General features: G+C 43.9%; 1 protein-coding gene and 1 pseudogene across 1 annotated transcript; both read left to right on the top strand.

The window, feature by feature from the left end:
• The first annotated feature begins 8,088 nt into the window (after window positions 1-8,088).
• LOC123450256 lies at window positions 8,089-11,100 on the top strand (annotated as a pseudogene).
• A 993-nt stretch (window positions 11,101-12,093) lies between these two features.
• On the top strand, window positions 12,094-18,709 carry LOC123447830 (putative protease Do-like 14). The gene is made up of 9 exons (XM_045124517.1): window positions 12,094-12,277; window positions 13,337-13,531; window positions 13,607-13,731; window positions 15,046-15,257; window positions 15,407-15,488; window positions 16,190-16,332; window positions 17,405-17,525; window positions 17,871-17,963; window positions 18,184-18,709. The coding sequence occupies exons 1-9, from the start codon at window positions 12,094-12,096 to the stop codon at window positions 18,298-18,300; spliced, it is 1,272 nt and encodes a 423-aa protein (XP_044980452.1). The 3' UTR covers window positions 18,301-18,709.
• Window positions 18,710-19,019: the final 310 nt, after the last annotated feature.

Here is a 19,019-nt window from a genome sequence, read left to right as displayed (position 1 = left end):
AAACTTCAACTCCTGGAACATCTCATATGCTCCATGACGCTCAAAGCGACGTTGCGTGTTAACCAAGCGTTCTTAACATCTTGGCCAGTCGCGGCGGGTGGTTCATCTCCTAGCGCAGCATTAAGGACATAATCCTTCTTCCCAGCTTGCAGGAGCAACTTAAGATTACGAGCCCAATCTACAGAGTTGCTTCCATCATCTTTGAACTTAGCTTTCTCTAGGAACGTATTAAAATTCAGGGTGACTGTCGCGTGAGCCATTGATCTACAACACAAATATTTTCAAAGTGTACTTAGACTATGTTCAAGATAATTAGAGTTTAACTAATCAAATTACTTGCTAAACTCCCACTCAAAAAGTACATCTCTCTAGTCATTTGAGTGGTTCATGATCCATTCCACTAGCTCAAGTCCGATCATCACGTGAGTTGATGATAGTTTCAGTGGTAAGCATCCCTATGCTAATCATATCAACTATATGATTCATGATCGACCTTTCGGTCTCATGTGTTCCGAGGCCATGTCTGCACATGCTAGGCTCGTCAAGCTTAACCCGAGTGTTCCGCGTGTGCAACTGTTTTGCACCCGTTGTATGTGAACGTTGAGTCTATCACACCCGATCATCACGTGGTGTCTCGAAACAACGAACTGTAGCAACGGTGCACAGTCGGGGAGAACACAATTTCGTCTTGAAATTTTAGTGAGAGATCACCTCATAATGCTACCGTTGTTCTAAGCAAAATAAGGTGCATAAAAGGATTAACATCACATGCAATTCATAAGTGACATGATATGGCCATCATCATGTGCTTCTTGATCTCCATCACCAAAGCACCGGCACGATCTTCTTGTCACCGGCGCCACACCATGATCTCCATCAACGTGTCGCCATCGGGGTTGTCATGCTAATCATGCTATTACTACTAAATCTACGTCCTAGCAATATAGTAAACACATCTGCAAGCACAAACGTTAGTTTAAAAGACAACCCTATGGCTCCTGCCGGTTGTCGTACCATCGACGTGCAAGTCGATATTAACTATTACAACATGATCATCTCGTACATCCAATATATCACATCACGTCATTGGCCATATCATATCACAAGCATACCCTGCAAAAACAAGTTAGACGTCCTCTAATTGTTGTTGCATGTTTTACGTGGTTGCTATGAGTATCTAGTAGATCGCATCTTACTTACGCAAAAACCACAACGGAGATATGCAAATTGCTATTTAACCTCTCCAAGGACCGCCTCGGTCAAAACCAATTCAACTAAAGTTGAAGAAACAGACACCCGCCAATCATGTTTATGCAACGAGGTTGCATGTCAAGCGATGAAACCAGTCTTTCGTAAGCGTACGAATAATGTCGGTCCGAGCCGCTTCAATCCAACAATACCGCTCAATCGAGAAAAGACTAAGGAGGGCAGCAAATTGAACATCACCGTCCACAAAACCCTTTGTGTTCTACTCGAGATAACATCTACGCATGAACCTAGCTCATGATGCCACTGTTGGGGAACGTCGCATGGGAAACAAAAAATTTCCTACGCGCACGAAGACCTATCATGGTGATGTCCATCTATGAGAGGAGATTTGGATATAAGTACCCTTGTAGATCACACAGCAGGAAGCGTTTAAGAAACGCGGTTGATGTAGTGGAACGTCCTCACGTCCCTTGATCCGCCCCGCGAACCGTCCCACGAACCGTCCACGATCCCTCCCACGATCCGCTCCGATCTAGTGCCGAACGGACGACACCTCCGCGTTCGGCACTCGTACAGCTCGACGATGATCTCGGCCTTCTTGATCCAGCAAGCAAGACGGAGAAGTAGATGAGTTCTCCGGCAGCGTGACGGTTCTCCAGTGGTGGTGAAGGATCTACTCCTGTAGGGCTCCGCCCGAGCTCCGCAAAAATACTATCTAGAGGAAAAACTGTGATGTTTTGTGGTCAGGCTGCCATGGCAAAGTTGTCTCAAATCAGCCCTAGACCTTCACTATATATAGGAGGAGGGGTGGGGAGACTTTCCATGGGGTCCAAGACCCCAAGAGGACGTCGGCCAAGGAGGTGGAGGAGTCCACCTCCAATCCTAGTCCAACTAGGATTGGAAGGTGGAGTCCTTCCCTTCTTTCCCACCTTTCCTTTTTTTCCTTTGATTTCTTATCTCCTGCGCATAGGGCCTCTTGGGCTGTCCCACCAGCCCACTAAGGGCTGGTGCGGCACCCCTAAGGCCTATGGGCTTCCCCGGGTGGGTTGCCCCCCTCCCGGTGAACATTCGGAACCCATTCGACACTCCCGGTACATTCCCGGTAATGCCCGGAAACTTTCCCTTAATCAAATGAGGCCATCCTATATATCAATCTTCATCTCCGGACCATTCCGGAAACCCTTGTGACGTCCGTGATCTCATCCGGGACTCCGAACAACATTCGGTAACCACACATATAACTCAACTATACTAAAACATCGTCGAACCTTAAGTGTGCAGACCCTGCGGGTTCGAGAACTATGCAGACATGCCCCGAGGTACTCATCGGTCAATATCCAATAGCGGGACCTGGATGCCCATATTGGATCCTACATATTATTCGAATAACTTATCGGTTCAACCTCAGTGTCAAGGATTCTGGCAATCCCGTATGTCATTCCCTTTGTCCTTCGGTATGTTACTTGCCCGAGATTCGATCGTCGGTATCCACATACCTATTTCAATCTCGTTACCGGCAAGTCTCTTTTCTCGTTCCATAATACAAGATCCTGTGACTTACACTTAGTCACATTGCTTGCAAGGCTTGTGTGTGATGTTGTATTACCGAGTGGGCCCCGAGATACCTCTCCGTCGCACGGAGTGACAAATCCCAGTCTTGATCCAGACTAACCCAACGGACACCTTTGGAGATACCTATAGAGCACCTTTATAGTCACCCAGTTACGTTGTGACGTTTGATACACACAAGGCATTCCTCCGGTGTCAGTGGGTTATATGATCTTATGGTCTTAGGAACAAATACTTGACACGTAGAAAACAATAGCAATAAAATGACACGATCAATATGCTACGTTCATAGTTTGGGTCTAGTCCATCACATGATTCTCCCAATGATGTGATCCAGTTATCAAGCAACAACACTTTGCACATAGTCAGAGAACTTTGACTATCCTTGATCAACTGGCTAGCCAACTAGAGGCTTGCTAGGGACATTGTTGTGTCTATTTATCCACACATGTATCTGTGTTTTCATTCAATACAATTATAGCATGGATAATAAACGATTATCTTTAAACAGGAAATATAATAATAACTATTTATCATTGCCTCTAGGGCATATTTCCAACAACAGTAAGAGCATAACGATGTCCACTGCGTGCCTCAGCACTCATTGGACTGCATACATCAAAATGTATTACTTCCAATAAGTCATTATCTTGTTCCATCTCAGTTGAAAACGAGGCCTTCGGTCATCTTGTCCATGTGGCATGATTTGCATGTCTCAAGTGATTCGAAATCAAGTGAGTCAAAAAAATCCATCTGCATGGAGTTTCTTCATGCGTTTTACACCAATAGGCATGGTTTGCATGTCTCAAACGATTCAAAAACGAGTGAGTCCAAAGATCCATCGGTATGGAGCTTCTTCATGCATTTTACACCAATATGACTCAAGTGTAAGTGCCACAAGTAAGTGGTACTATCATTACTACTTTGCATCTTTTGGCATCAATATTATGAACATGTGTATCACTACGATCGAGATTCAGTTAACCATTCACATTGGTGCATGACCATTGAAGCTATTATTCATGTAAATAGAATAACTTTTATTCTCTAACTTAAATGAATAACCATATTGCAATAAACATGATCCAATCATGTTCATGCTCAACGCAAACACCAAATAAAATTTATTTAGGTTCAACACTAATCCCGATGGTAGAGGGAGCGTGCGATGTTTGATCACATCAACCTTGGAAACACTTCCAACACACATCATCACCTCGCCTTTAGCTAGTCTCCGTTTATTTCGTAGCTTTTATTTCGATTTACTAACACTTAGCAACCGAACCGGTATCTAATACCCCTGTGCTACTAGGAGTACTAGTAAAGTACACATCAAATCATGTATGTCCAATATACTTTTGTCGACTTTGCCAGCCTTCTCATCTACCAAGTAACTAGGGTAGTTCCGCTTCAATGATCGTTCCCCTCATAATAGAAGCACTTAGTATCGGGTTTGGGTTTAACCTTGGGTTTCTTTACTAGAGTGGCAACTGGTTTACCATTTCATAAAGTATCCCTTTTAACCCATACCCTTCTCAAAACTAGTTGCTCCACTAACCATCAACACTTGATGCTCCTACTTGATTTCTACCTTCGTTGTGTCCAACATCGCGAATAGCTCAAGGATCATCATCTCTATCCCTAATATGTTATAGTTCATCATGAAGCTCTGTAGCTTGGTGGCAGTGACTTTGGAGAACTATGTCAATCACTATCTTATCTGGAGGATCAACTCCCACTCGATTCAAGTGATTGTAGTACTCAGACAATCTGAGCACATGCTCAACGATTGAGCTTTTCTCCCTTACTTTGTAGACAAAGAATCGTGTCGGAGGTCTTATACCTATCGACATGGGCACGATCCTGAAATCCCAATTTCATCTCTTGAAACATCTCATATGTCCTGTGACGTTCGAAACGTCTTCGACGCCCCAATTCTAAGCCATTTAAGCATTATGCACTGAACTATCATGTAGTCATAAAAACGTGTATGTCAGATGTTCGCAACATCTATAGACGACGCTCGGGTTTTAGCACACCAAGCGGTGCATTAAGGACATAAGCCTTCTGTGCAACAATGAGGACAATCCTCAGTTTATGGACCCAGTCCGCATAATTGCTACTATCATCTTTCAACTAAATTTTCTCTAGGAACATATCAAAAACAGTAGAGCTACATCGCAAGCTACAACATAATTTGTAAAGACATTTTGACTATGTTCTTGATAATGAGTTCAATTAATCATATTACTTAAGAACTCCCACTCAAATAGACACCCCTCTAGTCATTCGGGTGGCACATGATCCAAATCCACTAACTCAAGTCCGATCATCATGTGAGTCGAGATTAGTTTCAATGGTGAACATCTCCATGTTTATCATATCAACTATATGATTCATGCTCGACCTTTTGGTCTCTTGTGTTCCGAGTCCATGTCTGTACATGCTAGGCTCGTCAAGTTTAACCCAAGTGTTCCGCATGTGCAACTCTTTTGCACCCGTTGTATGTGAACATTCAGTCTATCATACCCGATCATCACGTGGTGTCTCGAAACGACGAACTATCGCAACGGTGCATAGTCGGGGAGAACACGATCTTATCTTGAAATTTTAGTGAGGGATCACGTTGTAATGCTATCGTCGTCCTAAGGAAAATAAGGTGCATAAAAGGATTAACATCACATGCAAATCATAAGTGACATGATATGACCATGAACTTGTGCTTCTTGATCTCCATCACCAAAGCACCGGCATGACCTCCATCCTCATCGGTGCTGCACCATGATCTCCATCATCGTGCTGCCATCGAGGTTGTCGCGCTGTCTATGATGTTACTACTAAAGCTACTGCCTAGCGATATAGCAAGAACATCTGCAAGCGCAAAATAAATTTAAATACAACCCTATGGCTCCTGTCGGTTGCCGTAGCATCGACGTGCAAGTCTTTGCCAATATCACATCACATGCATACCCTGCAAAAACAAGTTAGACGTCCTCTAATTTGTTGTTGCAGATTTTACGTCGCTGTTATGGGTATCTAGTATGATCGCATCTTACTTACGCAAAGCCACAACGATGATATGCAAATTACTATTTAACCTTCTCCAAGGACCACCTTGGTCAAATCCAATTCAACTAAAGTTGAAGAAACAGACACCCGCCAGTCATCTTTATGCAACAAGTTGCATGTTAGTCGATGAAACCGGTCTCTCGTAAGCGTACGAGTAATGTTGGTCCGGGCCGCTTCAATCCAACAATGCCGCCGAATCGAGAAAAGACCAAGGAGGGAAGCAATCTGAACATCAACGCCCACAAACTCCTTTGTGTTCTACTCGATATGTCATGTACACACAAACCTAGCTCATGATGCCACTGTTGGGGAACGTTGCATGGGAAACAAAAAAATTCCTATGCACACGCAAGACCTATCCATGGTGATGATCTTCTACGAGAGGAGAGATTGAATCTACATACCCTTTTAGATCGCTAAGCATAAGCGTATATAACGCGGTTGATGTAGTGGAACATCTTTGTGATCCAAATCGCAGCCTGTCTCGCGATCTCATCATGATCCATCCCCATATAGCGTCGAACGGACGACACCTCCGCGTTCAGCGCACGTACAGATCAATGACGTCTCCGCCTCCTCGATCCAGCGAGCGAGGGAGGAGTAGTAGATGAGTTATCCAGGAACACGACTGCGTGGTGGCGGCGGTGGTGGTGCTATCTCGGCAGGGCCACGCCTAGCGCTACCGAAACCGCGAACGGAGGAGAAAACGGTCTAGGGAGAGAGAGGGGCGCCAAGGGTTTCGTGTGTGCTCTTAGGGGCCCCCTCCTATCTATATATAGGTGAAGAGGCGTGGAGAACAGCCACTCCAAGCCCTAGGGCACACCCAAGGGGAGAGGAGGTGGAATCCTAGTCCCCTTCCTTCCCTTCCATACAAAGGTGGACTTTCCACCTTTCCCAACTACATGGACCTTGAGGGACTTGTGCGCTTGGCCCAATAAGGCCACACCATCTCCCCTCAGCCCATGCAAACCCTTGGGACATGGTGTAACCCTTGGTGGACTTCCGGACTCCTCTAGAAGTTTCAAGAACCTTCTAGAAGCTTCCCGGTACAATACCGGAAAAACCCAAAACTTTTCTGGTAGCCAAAATATGACTTCCCATATATAAATCTTTACCTCCGGACCATTCCGGAGCTCCTCGTGACATCCGGGATCTCATCCGGGACTCCGAACAACTTTCGGTTACTACCACACATAACTCAACTATACCGAAATGTCACCGAACCTTAAGTGTGCAGGCCCTGCGGGTTCGACAACTATGTAGACATGACCTGAGACATTCTACGGTCAATAACCAATAGCGGGACTTGGATGCCCATATTGTCTCCTACATATTCTACGAAGATCTTTATCGGTTGAACCTCTTTGTCAAGGATTTAGTTAATCCCATATGTTATTCCCTTTGTCCTTCGGTATGTTACTTGCTTGAGATTCGATCGTTGGTATCTCCATACCTAGTTCAATCTCGTTACTGGCATGTCTCTTTACTTGTTCCGTAATACAAGATCCCATTGCTAACTCCTTAGTCACATTGCTTGCAAGGATTATTGTGATGGTGTATTACCGAGTTGGCCCCGAGATACCTCTCCGTCATACGGAGTGACAAATCCCAGTCTTGATCCATGCCAACCCAATAGACACCTTTGGAGATACCCGTAGAGCACCTTTATAGTCACCAAGTCGTTGCAACGTTTGATACACACAAGGTATTCCTCCGGTGTCCGGGAGTTGCATGATATCATGGTCATAGGAACATATACATTGACATGCAAAAAACAGTAGCAATAAACTGACACAATCATATGCTACGTTCGTAGTTTGGGTCTTGACCATCACATCATTATCCTAATGATGTGATTCCGTTATCAAGTGACAACACTTGTCTATGGTTAGGAAACCTTAACCATCTTTGATCAACGAGCTAGTCAACTAGAGGCTTACTAGGGACAATGTTTTGTCTATGTATCCACACATGTATTTGTGTTTCCAATCAATACAATTGTAGCATGGACAATAAACGATTATCATGAACAAGAAAATATAATAATAACTAATTTATTATTGCCTCTAGAGCATATTTCCAACACCAGGTTCACCTATACCAACCGTCATGCGGCCCCGACCCGCTCCATCCTGGACCGGGTCGTGGTATCACCGGACTAGGAACTCCGTTGTCCCCTAGCTTCCCTTCGGGCTATCACCCGGATTGGCTCGGATCATGTCCTGTTGCTCCTTTCTTCGGATGACGACCGCCCCATCCTTCCCCCGTTTCCGCTTCGAAACCTTTTGGCTTAACCAAAACGGTTTTGTTGCCATTGTTCGCGCTCGCTGGACCGAGGCCCAGTTGGTCCCCCATCGGTCCTCTTCCGCGGTCGACCATTGGCACTTCTGCGAGAAGCACACACGGCAGTTCATGAAGGGATGGGGTGCAAATCTCGATCGGGGCCTTTGGGAGCGCAAGCGGTCCATCCTCGTTGCCATTCAGGTGCTGGACCTTCGGGCTGACTCGGTAGGCATTTCCCCCGACGAGTGGTTGCTACGCTACGACCTCGAGGATCAACTAGCAACCATATATATCGATGAGGAGGCATACTGGAGACTTCGAGGTACCCAGAAATGGGCTCTCCAGGGTGACGCCAACACGACATATTTCCAAGCCATCGCCAACGATTGTAGGCGTCAGAATTCCCTCCCCTTGCTCTGGGATGGCGAGACCCTTCCCCAGAACCCGGTTGCTATTCGCGAGCATGTCGATGGCTTCTATAAGGCCCTCTTCTCCTCCTCTCCTAGAAGTGGCCTCGCTTTGGCAGCTGACTTCTGGACCGACCACCGATGTGTCTCGGTGGAGGAGAACGCGGCGCTCACGGCGCCGTTCTCTGAGGAGGAGGTTTGGGCGGCCATCCAAGGGATGAACCCATCGTCCGCCCGAGGCCCCAATGGCCTGCCGGTCAAGTTCTTCCAAACCTTCTGGGACGTCGCTAAGCATGAGGTGATGGCCCTGCTTGAGGAGTTCTACGTAGGCTCCATAGACCTACACCGCCTCAACCATGGGATCATTACCTTGATACCAAAGGTAACTGGCGCCTCGGACATTCGCCAGTTCTCACCTATAACGGTGAACAATGTTATCTTCCACTTCCTGGCAAAGGGGTACGCCAATAGGGTGACCCTTTTGGCCGACCGTATTACCCACCTCGACCAGTCGACATTCATCCGTGGCCGGTATATTCTGGACGGGGTTCTGGTGTTCCATGAGGCCCATACTAAACACCTCAAAACGATATTCCTGAAGATCGACGTCCACAAAGCTTATGACACGGTTAGATGGCCCTTCCTTCGGGAAGTGCTACTTCGGAAGGGGTTCGACGACTGTTGGGTTACCCGTGTCATGCAACTTGTCTCTTCTGGGCGGACCTCGATTAATATTAATGGAGAGATCGGTCCCTACTTCCCCACACTTTGTGGGGTTACGCAGGGCGACCCGTTCTCTCCATTCCTGTTCAACATGGTGGCTGACGCGTTGGCCTCCATCCTGGATAAGGCGAAGGCCGCCGGACATGTCTAGGGTGTGGTCCCCCACCTTTTTGATGACTGTGGGGTCTCCGTGCTGCAGTACGCCAACGACACCATCATCATGGTGGAAGGCTCCACGGCCGATATCTCGAACTTGAAATTCCTCCTGCTCTGCTTCCAGCAGATGCCTGGCCTTTAGATTAACTTCGACAAGAGCAAAGTGATGGTTATGGGTTACTCCCCCGCTGAAAGTTAGGGCATTCCTGACAGGCTTAACTGTCAGCTGGGGATTTCCCCCACTTCTTACCTGGGGATCCCCATTAGTGACTTGTGCCTCTCTGTGGCAGACCTTAGACCGGCGATGCTCAAGCTCCTGCACCGTATCGACCCCTCGTAGGGTCGTTGATTGTCTAAGGCGGCACGAACGATCCTCATTAACCCCTCCTTGTCCAGCCCGCTCCTATTCATCATGAGCTCCTACAGCCTGCCAGAGACGCTCCATCATGAGATCGGCACCATCGAGGCAAGGTTCTTTTGGGCCGGCGATGGTGGTAAGCAGAAATACCATATGGTGCACTGATCCGATATATGCTTATCTCGCGACCAGGGCAACCTTGGGATCATGGCCTCCAGGCGCATGAACATTGCCCTTTTGACCCGTTGGCTTTGGCGAATAGCTAATGGGGAAGGAGGTCTTTGGCTCCGTATCATCTGGAGCAAATACCTGCGCGGCCAGGCGTTGGCCTTCTGTCAGAGATCCGCCGGCTCGCAGTTTTGGCCGTCGGTCATGCAGCTGCTCCCAGTACTGTGCATTGGGACCTCCATCGAGGTGGGCTCAGGGACATCCACCTTGTTCTGGTTCGACCGCTGGGCGGGAGCGTCACCCCTAGCTGCTTGCTTCCCGGACCTTTTTGCCATCGTAGTGGATCCGAGGATCTTTGTCGAGGCGACCCTTATTGACTTAGGGCAACTGGCTTTCCGGCAGCCATTTGCGCCCCCAGAAACTCTTGCTTGGCTCGAGCTCGTGGCGACTGTTGCCCTCAACGAACCGGACGTTCACCAGAGCGCCAATCACACCTCGTGGCACCTAGAGACTTTGGGCATGTTCTCCACGAAGTCTCTTTACTGGGCCATCGTTGCCACTCTCGCCCTGGAACCCTTTCAGCTGATCTAGAAGATCAGGCTACCACTGAAGATTAGGATCTTTATGTGGCAGTGGATCCGTGGCCAGGTCCCATTTGGCGTTGAGGTGTTTAAGCGTAATGGCCCGGGAGACGAGTTGTGCCCCCTATGTGGAACGACGGAAGACTCGAATCACATATTCTTCTCGTGTGTGTCCGCCCAATTCCTTTGGACTTGCCTCCGCGAGACCATTAGGGGGCGTTGGTGTAACACCAACCTCCCCGATCCTTACGCCAAGATCCTGGCTTCCCCCCTTTCGGACAGTCATATTCGTTGGCTAACCATTGCGGTCCTCGCTTGGATGCTATGGACGGTCCGAAAATAAGCTTGTAATTCAACGAGTTCCTCTGAGACATGCGACTCACGCGGTGTTCAAAATGTGTGGTTATATGCATCTTTGACGGCCGCTTAGCCGCCTCGAGGATCAGGACGCCATCAACTCCATCATCACATATCTTCGAACGATGGTCTTCCGCTTGGCGCCGTCGCCCCTGCCGCCACCTCGAGAGCCAGATTAGTTGTATCTATTACGGTCCCTCCGTCTTATTTTGTTTTTTAGGGCTTGTTGAGATGTGCCCTCAGCAGAACCCCCTACTTGACGTCGTGCTACCTTGTGTGGATATGATCTTATGCTTATACTAGCAAAAGAGCCCGTGCGTTGCAATGGAAGAGAAAATAACACACGCTCTGAACGTAATATATTTTCACATGACATCACATTTGTGTTGCCGACGATGACCTTAGTGCTCATACAACGAAAATGCGTTTGAATGTACAATCACTCGGAATAAGATGAGAAATATGTTGTTTCTCCCCGTGAGGTTTTCCAAAGGTGTGCATCTGTGGTTAACGATGGTTTTCTTTCCTTTCAATTTGGTTTTAATTTAATGAATGTTTATTGCAATTCGTATCGTCGCTGGAAAGAGAGAAAAAAAGGATTGTGCACTACAAATTAAGTTTGCATCAAAAATAATATTTAAGAATTATTCAACAACTAAAAATAACATCCTATTTAGATTCTACATATTTTTTTAATCAAATTTCATATATAACATGTTAAAATCGGAGTTACGGTTTAAAAGATATGAATACTTTTGTTTTAGATAAAATGTGGATTGATTAACTGAAAAGTTGGGGTTGTTTTTGTTAAAAAAAAACGTTTTGACTGACTTAAAAATGGAGGGCGGGTTAATTACCTGAAACATCAGTGGATTTTCTGAGAAAAGCAAAAAACGATTCGTTTTCTGACTTAAATCCGGACTGCGGGTTGATTACCTGAAATATCAGGGGTTTTCTGAAACATTAAAAAAACGATTCGTTTTTCTGACTCAAAACAAGACTGCGGGTTGATTTTAGCAAACATCAGGGCCTTTATGTAAAATAGGCACTACGGACGACAGAAGCCTTAGACGCTTTATTATTAGGGAGAGATTTTTGGACTGATGGTTTGCTTTATATATAAAGCGGGACGAAAGACTTTTGTAGAAATAGATTTTGTCCACAATACACCTTATTTTTTCTCCCAGTCCAAAGTGATCCCGCACACTCGAGAATGTTCCGCAACCCGCGCCGCGCCGCCCTCCTCCTCGCCACGGGCGCCGCCGCAGCGGGAGCCGGGGGCCTCCACGACCGCGGCCACTCCGTCACCGTGTCCGCCTCCGCGCCGCTCCGCCATCTCCTGTCCACCGCCGCCACGGGGCTCCTCTCCCGCAACCCCTTCCTCGCGCCGTGGCAAGGTTCGGTTTGCTGATGCCTCATCTGCTTGCCTGGGCTAGTTACAGGGTGTCATTGGTTCGCGATTCGCTAACCAGTAGTATATCGAATGCTTTGTGGTGCCAACTACCAATGGTTATTAGTTTAAGCTAGATTTTTTTACAACACGCTTGTTGGAACAGTGACACTAGATCATCCTTGCTGATGGTTATTAGTTGCCCCAAATTGGCACTAAATCCTGTTGTTGAGGAGACAGAGGAAGGGACGTTCATTATGCGGTGGAGAGACATAAGAGGAGGTGGAGACAGGGTTTGGGGGCTTCTAATTTTGATGCATAAAACCGAACGAAATGCAAAAAGCAAAACACATGATTAATTAGCTCTGAATGCAATGAAGATAATCATAACACAGTAAGCAATCACAAGGATTTTTTTAATAGTAGTTCAGGTTTTATGGATGGTTAAGGTGATTAATCTCCCAGCGCAACCCATACTTTTGTTTGTAGAGTATCGATATAGACTTGCAAATGTACAGTTTCAAATGGTAAAACATATTTATGTATTTTGCTAAAAACATAATTTACCATTGAAGTTCTTTGCTGGGAAAAGGGTAACAACATTTCTTGGAAAATAAATTTTGTCTTGGGGCACAACTGTTCTCAAACGATGTGACTGGTTTAGTTTATTTTCTTATATGCTGTCTTAGGGTACCAAGTCCCTTTTTTGTTCGCCGTCATATATCTTTTCCTTTTCTACCTTATTAGGTGATGATTTCTTGAGAGTACGTAGTAAATGTTCTTAATGGACGTGCAATTGTTCTGAGCGAGTGGTTTAACTGAATTGAGGTGTTATCTGGACTCTGGATTCAACAATGTTATGAATTAATAAACATAGTTGGAGACCAGTTTGGTGGAGGCCTGCATTTGAACATTAGAACACTATGTGCAAGCACATATATGATACATGTCACATAAATGTTTGTGTGTTGCACTTTTCTTCGCCCAATAATGGCCTCCATATCTTGCTCTTTACTAAGAGCTTACTTTTCAAAAAAGCTCATTGTGATCAAATTTCTGTGTACAGGGGATTTCGCTATACTAAATTCTTTTGCATGCGCATCTGCTCCACCCGCAAACCTGAGCAACCATGGCTCTGGTGGAAACTCAGATGATTCGAGATGTTCCCCAGGATGTCTAGGCAGAAATTCAATTGCCAATGCTGCAGCTGCAGTTGGTCCTGCCGTGGTGAATATTTCTTGTATGCAAGGTGGGAATGCAGGTGCAACAGAAATCGTTAAACTTATGACCAGTTTCACTAGCTACATGTAGTTAACTTGTGCAATTATTTCAGTAGAAAATGGATGGGTGCTAGAGAAGAGCATTGGATCAGGGACTATAATAGATCCAGATGGGACCATATTGACATGTGCCCATGTTGTTGCAGATTTTCAAAGCACAAAACCAGTTCTAAAGGGGAAGGTTAGTAACCTGGTACTACCAGTACTTTTTGCATCCATCTTGTGTTATCCAGTACGGGCTGACTTCGCTAATACCGTACAATGCTTATCGTTGACAAATGAAACTATTATGATGCATGGATATGACTTGTTGAAGTTCTTAAAACATTGGAAAGTCAAAACTCTAACCTGGAGCACCTGCTCCTGGGTGTAAAGAAAATAATAAATCGAAATGCTTTATGCATGTAAATGTATTCTTATGTGCTTGTAAACCTTACTGTGTGTGTGTGTGTGGGGGGGGGGATTAACTATGCGTCCTACTAAAAAATGATTTAGTGCTATTAATGTTTTGTTTCCCTTTTTATGGCTTGGAAAAAAATTAGCACGCAAAACTTTTTATTTTCGATAAATATTCGCAGGCTTATCAAAGACCCAAAATATGTGTGACTTTTTATAATTCCAAGTATTTCTTTGGAATTTACTGTTCACAAGGGAGCCATTTTCCCTCACTCTTAGAGGATCTCCAAATTTGGTGCAGCGTTGAGCTATCAGTATAGCTGTGTATATTATATGTTGGTTATGATGCTTGATAAATCTTGAATGCTAGTATTGAGGTTACTATCACTTGCCATACCTCCATAGACAGTTGGTGTTGAGGTTGATGTGTATACAGTATAAAACTATAAACAATGCTTTTCTACCTTTGGATATCACAGTTAATTGAGACCATCTCTTTGTAATTGGTAAAAATTCACATAAATGATTTCCATATCATTGTTAGTCATAGCACCTTTTTTTCCCATCTGTACATCGGAAGAAAAAAAATTGACATGAGAAACTTCTCTAATCTCACAAAGTCAAAGCTTTTGAATTAACTGGTATTCATTGTTTCTACCCGCATCACTTTCTTTACAGAATAAGACAGATGCATTGTGACCAATTAAAACAGAATTGAAGTTAGAATCTGTCCCTTGACTTTATCATGGATGAATGGAGTGTCCTTGGTCCTTGATCATTCTTTGAAGTTATAGAACACTAGAACAGTCAACAACAGTCAATAACCCTATAAAAATGGACAGTAGTCTGTAACCCAAGTACCAAGGTTGAAATTCTGGAATTTTATAGGGTCAAATTTGATCCAAGCCGTAGTATATGCAATTCAGCGTTTTTCCTAACAAATAGCTCTGCTTAAGATAGATTTTTTACTTACACTTCTATCCTCTTCCTCATACTGTTAAAATGTTGTGCCAGCATCTTGGTTCATCCAGGTAAATAGTTCTTGATAGATATTTGTTTGCTCCCTCAGTCTTGCCTAAAAACAGGTCATTTATAACAGGTTAGTGTGAGTTTACAAGATGGTCGTGAATTTGAAGGCGTTGTTCTCAATTTTGACATCCACTCAGATATCGCTGTTGTGAAGATCAAGTCCAAGACACCTTTACCAGCTGCAAGACTTGGATCATCATGTAAGCTTCGACCAGGTGACTGGGTTGTTGCTTTGGGCTGCCCACTTTCTCTTCAGAATACAGTTACAGCTGGCATTGTAAGGTTAAGATTTCCGTAAAACCTGACCCTTTTTTCTTTAATTTTCTCTCATCCACTGGTCATCTTTAACACTACTGGTCCACTTTTGATCCCCTAACTTGCTGTTTGTTTTGCTGACTTCAATGTTCCACTTTCACCCCATTTTCCTGTAGTTGTGTTGACCGGAAAAGTAGTGATCTGGGTCTTGGAGGAATACGAAGGGAGTATCTGCAAACCAATTGTGCCATCAATATCGTAAGACCTTTGACCTCATCTTCCTGGACATGATTTTAGTGCACATGCTTCTTGCTCTTGGATATTCTGATCTGTTTGGTAATTATTATCTCATTTTACTAGGTCTTGTTACCAGCGGTCACACTCTTTTTTCTTCTTCTGTGAACATGCGGAGATATGAAAAAAATTTGATTGGAAACACTAACACTGAATGTATAAATATATTTGAATCTGTATTGGGACAATATAGCTGTGAAAATCATGAATTGAGAAAGATAATCCTAAGTGCCCCCTATGAGAATGAGGACCATGCACCAAACAGCTTCGAGGAAAACATAAAAATTTACAGAAGCAAAATCTGAAAAAAAGATAGTAGCAGCTTAAGCTATTCACCTAGTGTGCACCTTCCTGTTGCAACGTTCAACTTTCTATTCTGATCCATATGTCACTCGGGTGTTAGCCATAGATGTCAGTATCGATTAATTTTTATCTGCTTTCTGTTACATAATTAAATTTTGTGTACCTGCTTTCTTCTTGGACTAATGTTAAAGAACAGGGCATCCTTTGTTTTTGTTGAATTTGTTTCTTCGTTCATCTATTTTGTTTTTGCCAATGTATCCTCATATATATGTAATGCAAACATATGTGGTTTGTTTTCTTGGTGCTTTTGGTTCGGTCTCAGTTTCTCTAGGACAAACTGTGGACGCATTTAAATGCTGTAGGGTAACTCTGGAGGTCCTCTTGTGAACCTCGATGGCGAGATCATTGGAGTTAATGTGATGAAAGTTAGGGCTGCTGATGGTTTGAGCTTTTCAGTACCAATTGACTATGTCGTGAAAATAGTGGAGCACTTCAAGAAAAATGGGTATGTCTTTAGTTGTACTCCCTCCGTTCCTAAATATAAGTCTTTTTAGAGATTGTACTACGGGACTACATACGGAGCAAAATGAGCGAACCTATATTCTAAAGTATGTCTATATACATCTGTATGTAGTCCTCTAGTGGAACCTTTAAAAAGACTTATATTTAGGAACGGAGGAAGTATGGCTCAGGTTGCATTTAACTATTGCACTGTCTTGTATTTCACCTTGCCTTTGGAAATTTCTTTGTTTAAGTTTAGGCTATTATGTACACTTTTGGAATGATCTTAGAACATGCGTTGTATGAGGTAAGCGAAAGTGGTATGATGCTGGTGTTTCCGCTTTGTATACAAGAAGTTGATACCCCATTCGTTCCTAAATATAAGTCTCTTTAGAGATTCCACTACGAACTACATGTGGATGTATATAGACATACTTTAGAGTGTAGATTCACTCATTTTGCTCCGTGTGTAGTCCGTAGTGGAATCTCTAAAAAGACTTCAGATTTAGGAACGGAGGGAGTAGGTAGTAAGTTTGCATTTACCTTCTGCAAGTAGATTCTTTTGGATTACTTAAATGTTGCCGTACGCATACCACCACCAAGTATAGTGTTCAAGATGAAGCATGCACACTGATGATACTATGAAGTATGAGAACATACATGGCCATGCAATTACCTCCAATCTTTTTGTTTCTGTTGCAGTATGCCAATGCTTGTGATACACTTGCTTCCTATTTTGTAGATATCTTATATATAATTTACTTGTGTGGGAATCATCTCTTGTTCACGTTATTTATCATTTTGTGACAACTCAACTATCAAATGTTGATGCCAAAACCATATTCAAATTATCGGCCATACTTGTCACATGGTAACTTGTCCTGGTTTAGTCCACTAGTTGGAACTTAGATTGAGATACTGAAAGGTCACTTGATAAAAATGCGATTGATCGAGTTATCGAACTCTTATTTGTTTGTGTTCTACCAGTGAGTAACCTGATTAGTGACGAATGAACATCAGTATTACATAATTTTACTGAAATCCAGCATGATGTTACTTTCTATTGTGCAATGCAGGAGAGTTGTACGGCCGTGGCTTGGTTTGAAGATGCTTGATCTTAATCCAATGGTCATTGCGCAACTTAAAGAAAGATCAAGTTCTTTCCCAGATGTAAGCAAAGGTGTGCTTGTTCCAATGGTAAGCTATTCATAATTCGTCTCGTGTCGTGATGAAATGTTGTGCAGCCCAGAAGACTTACTCTTAAGTTTCTGACTTCTGTGCTCAAATTAAATTTATTGTACAATTCTAATTATTACAGTTCATTGTTTTTTTCCTTATATTTCCTGCTGTTTCTGACCTACAGTATTATTTATTCTTGTAAGTGTGACTTTTTGGTGTGCTCGAATTAATTTGTTGTACAATTCTAATTCTCACAGTTCAATGCCTTTCTTTCTTATATTTCCTGCTGTTCCTGACATGTTATTTATTCTGATAGTACTTAGGACATGCTAAGTTGCTAACACTAGATTAGTGGATTACCAGGTTACACCAGGATCACCAGCTGAACGCGCAGGATTTGCTCCTGGCGACGTAGTCATTGAATTTGATGGTAAACCAGTGGAAACGATCAAAGAGGTAACTAGGGTAACCTCTGGTTATGTGGGTTTCTTAAATTTCTACCACTTACAATATTACTCCCACTGTAAACTAATATAAGATCGTTTAGATCACGGTTATCAAATCTCAACTCGGGGGGGGGGGGGGGGGGGGGGTTCAAATTATCCTTTTACTTGTGCAGACGAGTTTTTTGTAGGGATATTTGTGCAGACGAGTTAATAGAGAGTATACATTGCAGATTATTGGTATCATGGGGGACAAGGTTGGAGTGCCATTTAAAGTTCTTGTTAGAAGGGCGAACAATGTGCCTGTGACTTTGACAGTTACGCCAGAGGAAGCAGATGCGAGGAGATGATGACCCATGATTATCTGCTTGAGGTTAATGAGCTCAGAGGAGAATTTTGCAGTACAAATATAATTTTCCTTATAATCTATTTTATGCGCCCCATGGACATTCTGTTGAGTTTGATGTAGGCATGGGCAATGGATCTTCTCCTTCCCCTCAGAAGGGGAAAAACATAGCAATAGATATGGTAGCGCAGTGTTTGAGTTAACAAAATGTGAGACTCGTCGAAGGATGTGGAGTTTCGTAATTTGTCAATCCTTATGAACAAAATAGGCAAGAGTAGCAGTGAGGCATGTCTGCATTTTTTTGATAGAACTTGTGTTTCAGAAGCATGGTAAAGGTGGACAACAGACTGAAATAGCAGAGTCGTGGAATATTTTTTACATTCTGCACCTTAAATGGACGCATGATTCGCGTATCTGTTTGGAAGCAATGTTTTATCTGCATTTGGAAGGTTTGATTTGTCCTGTGGAGTTTCAGGTTGGTACCTGGCGTCCGCCGTGCGTGACACCCAAAAACCTAGCTCCATTTCTATTGGTTGTTAGATGCAACATCTCATAACTTTTGGTTGAACCGTCCCTCTCATGCTTCATCATGCGGGAGGGGGTTATTTGTGGTACATGTACGCTTTTGTCTGGCTGTATCTGTATGGTATGGTGTATCACCAATAGTTGATGTAAAGTATATTTACAAAATACTGCTAGGTGTGGTAGTCATGGAGTTGTAAT

The sequence above is a fragment of the Hordeum vulgare genome, chromosome 4H (assembly GCF_904849725.1).
Source record: "Hordeum vulgare subsp. vulgare chromosome 4H, MorexV3_pseudomolecules_assembly, whole genome shotgun sequence".
NCBI lineage: Eukaryota > Viridiplantae > Streptophyta > Magnoliopsida > Poales > Poaceae > Hordeum > Hordeum vulgare.
This window is presented reverse-complemented; position numbering and strand designations above follow the sequence as displayed.

Bases quoted from the DNA above. Each gene is read 5' to 3' on its own strand.
- LOC123447830 (XM_045124517.1), top strand. From the start codon at position 12,094: ATGTTCCGCAACCCGCGCCGCGCCGCCCTCCTCCTCGCCACGGGCGCC. The intron at 13,532-13,606 runs GTGCAACAGAAA...TTATTTCAGTAG, and splicing joins TATGCAAGGTGGGAATGCAG to AAAATGGATGGGTGCTAGAG. The intron at 17,526-17,870 runs GTAAGCTATTCA...GTGGATTACCAG, and splicing joins AAGGTGTGCTTGTTCCAATG to GTTACACCAGGATCACCAGC.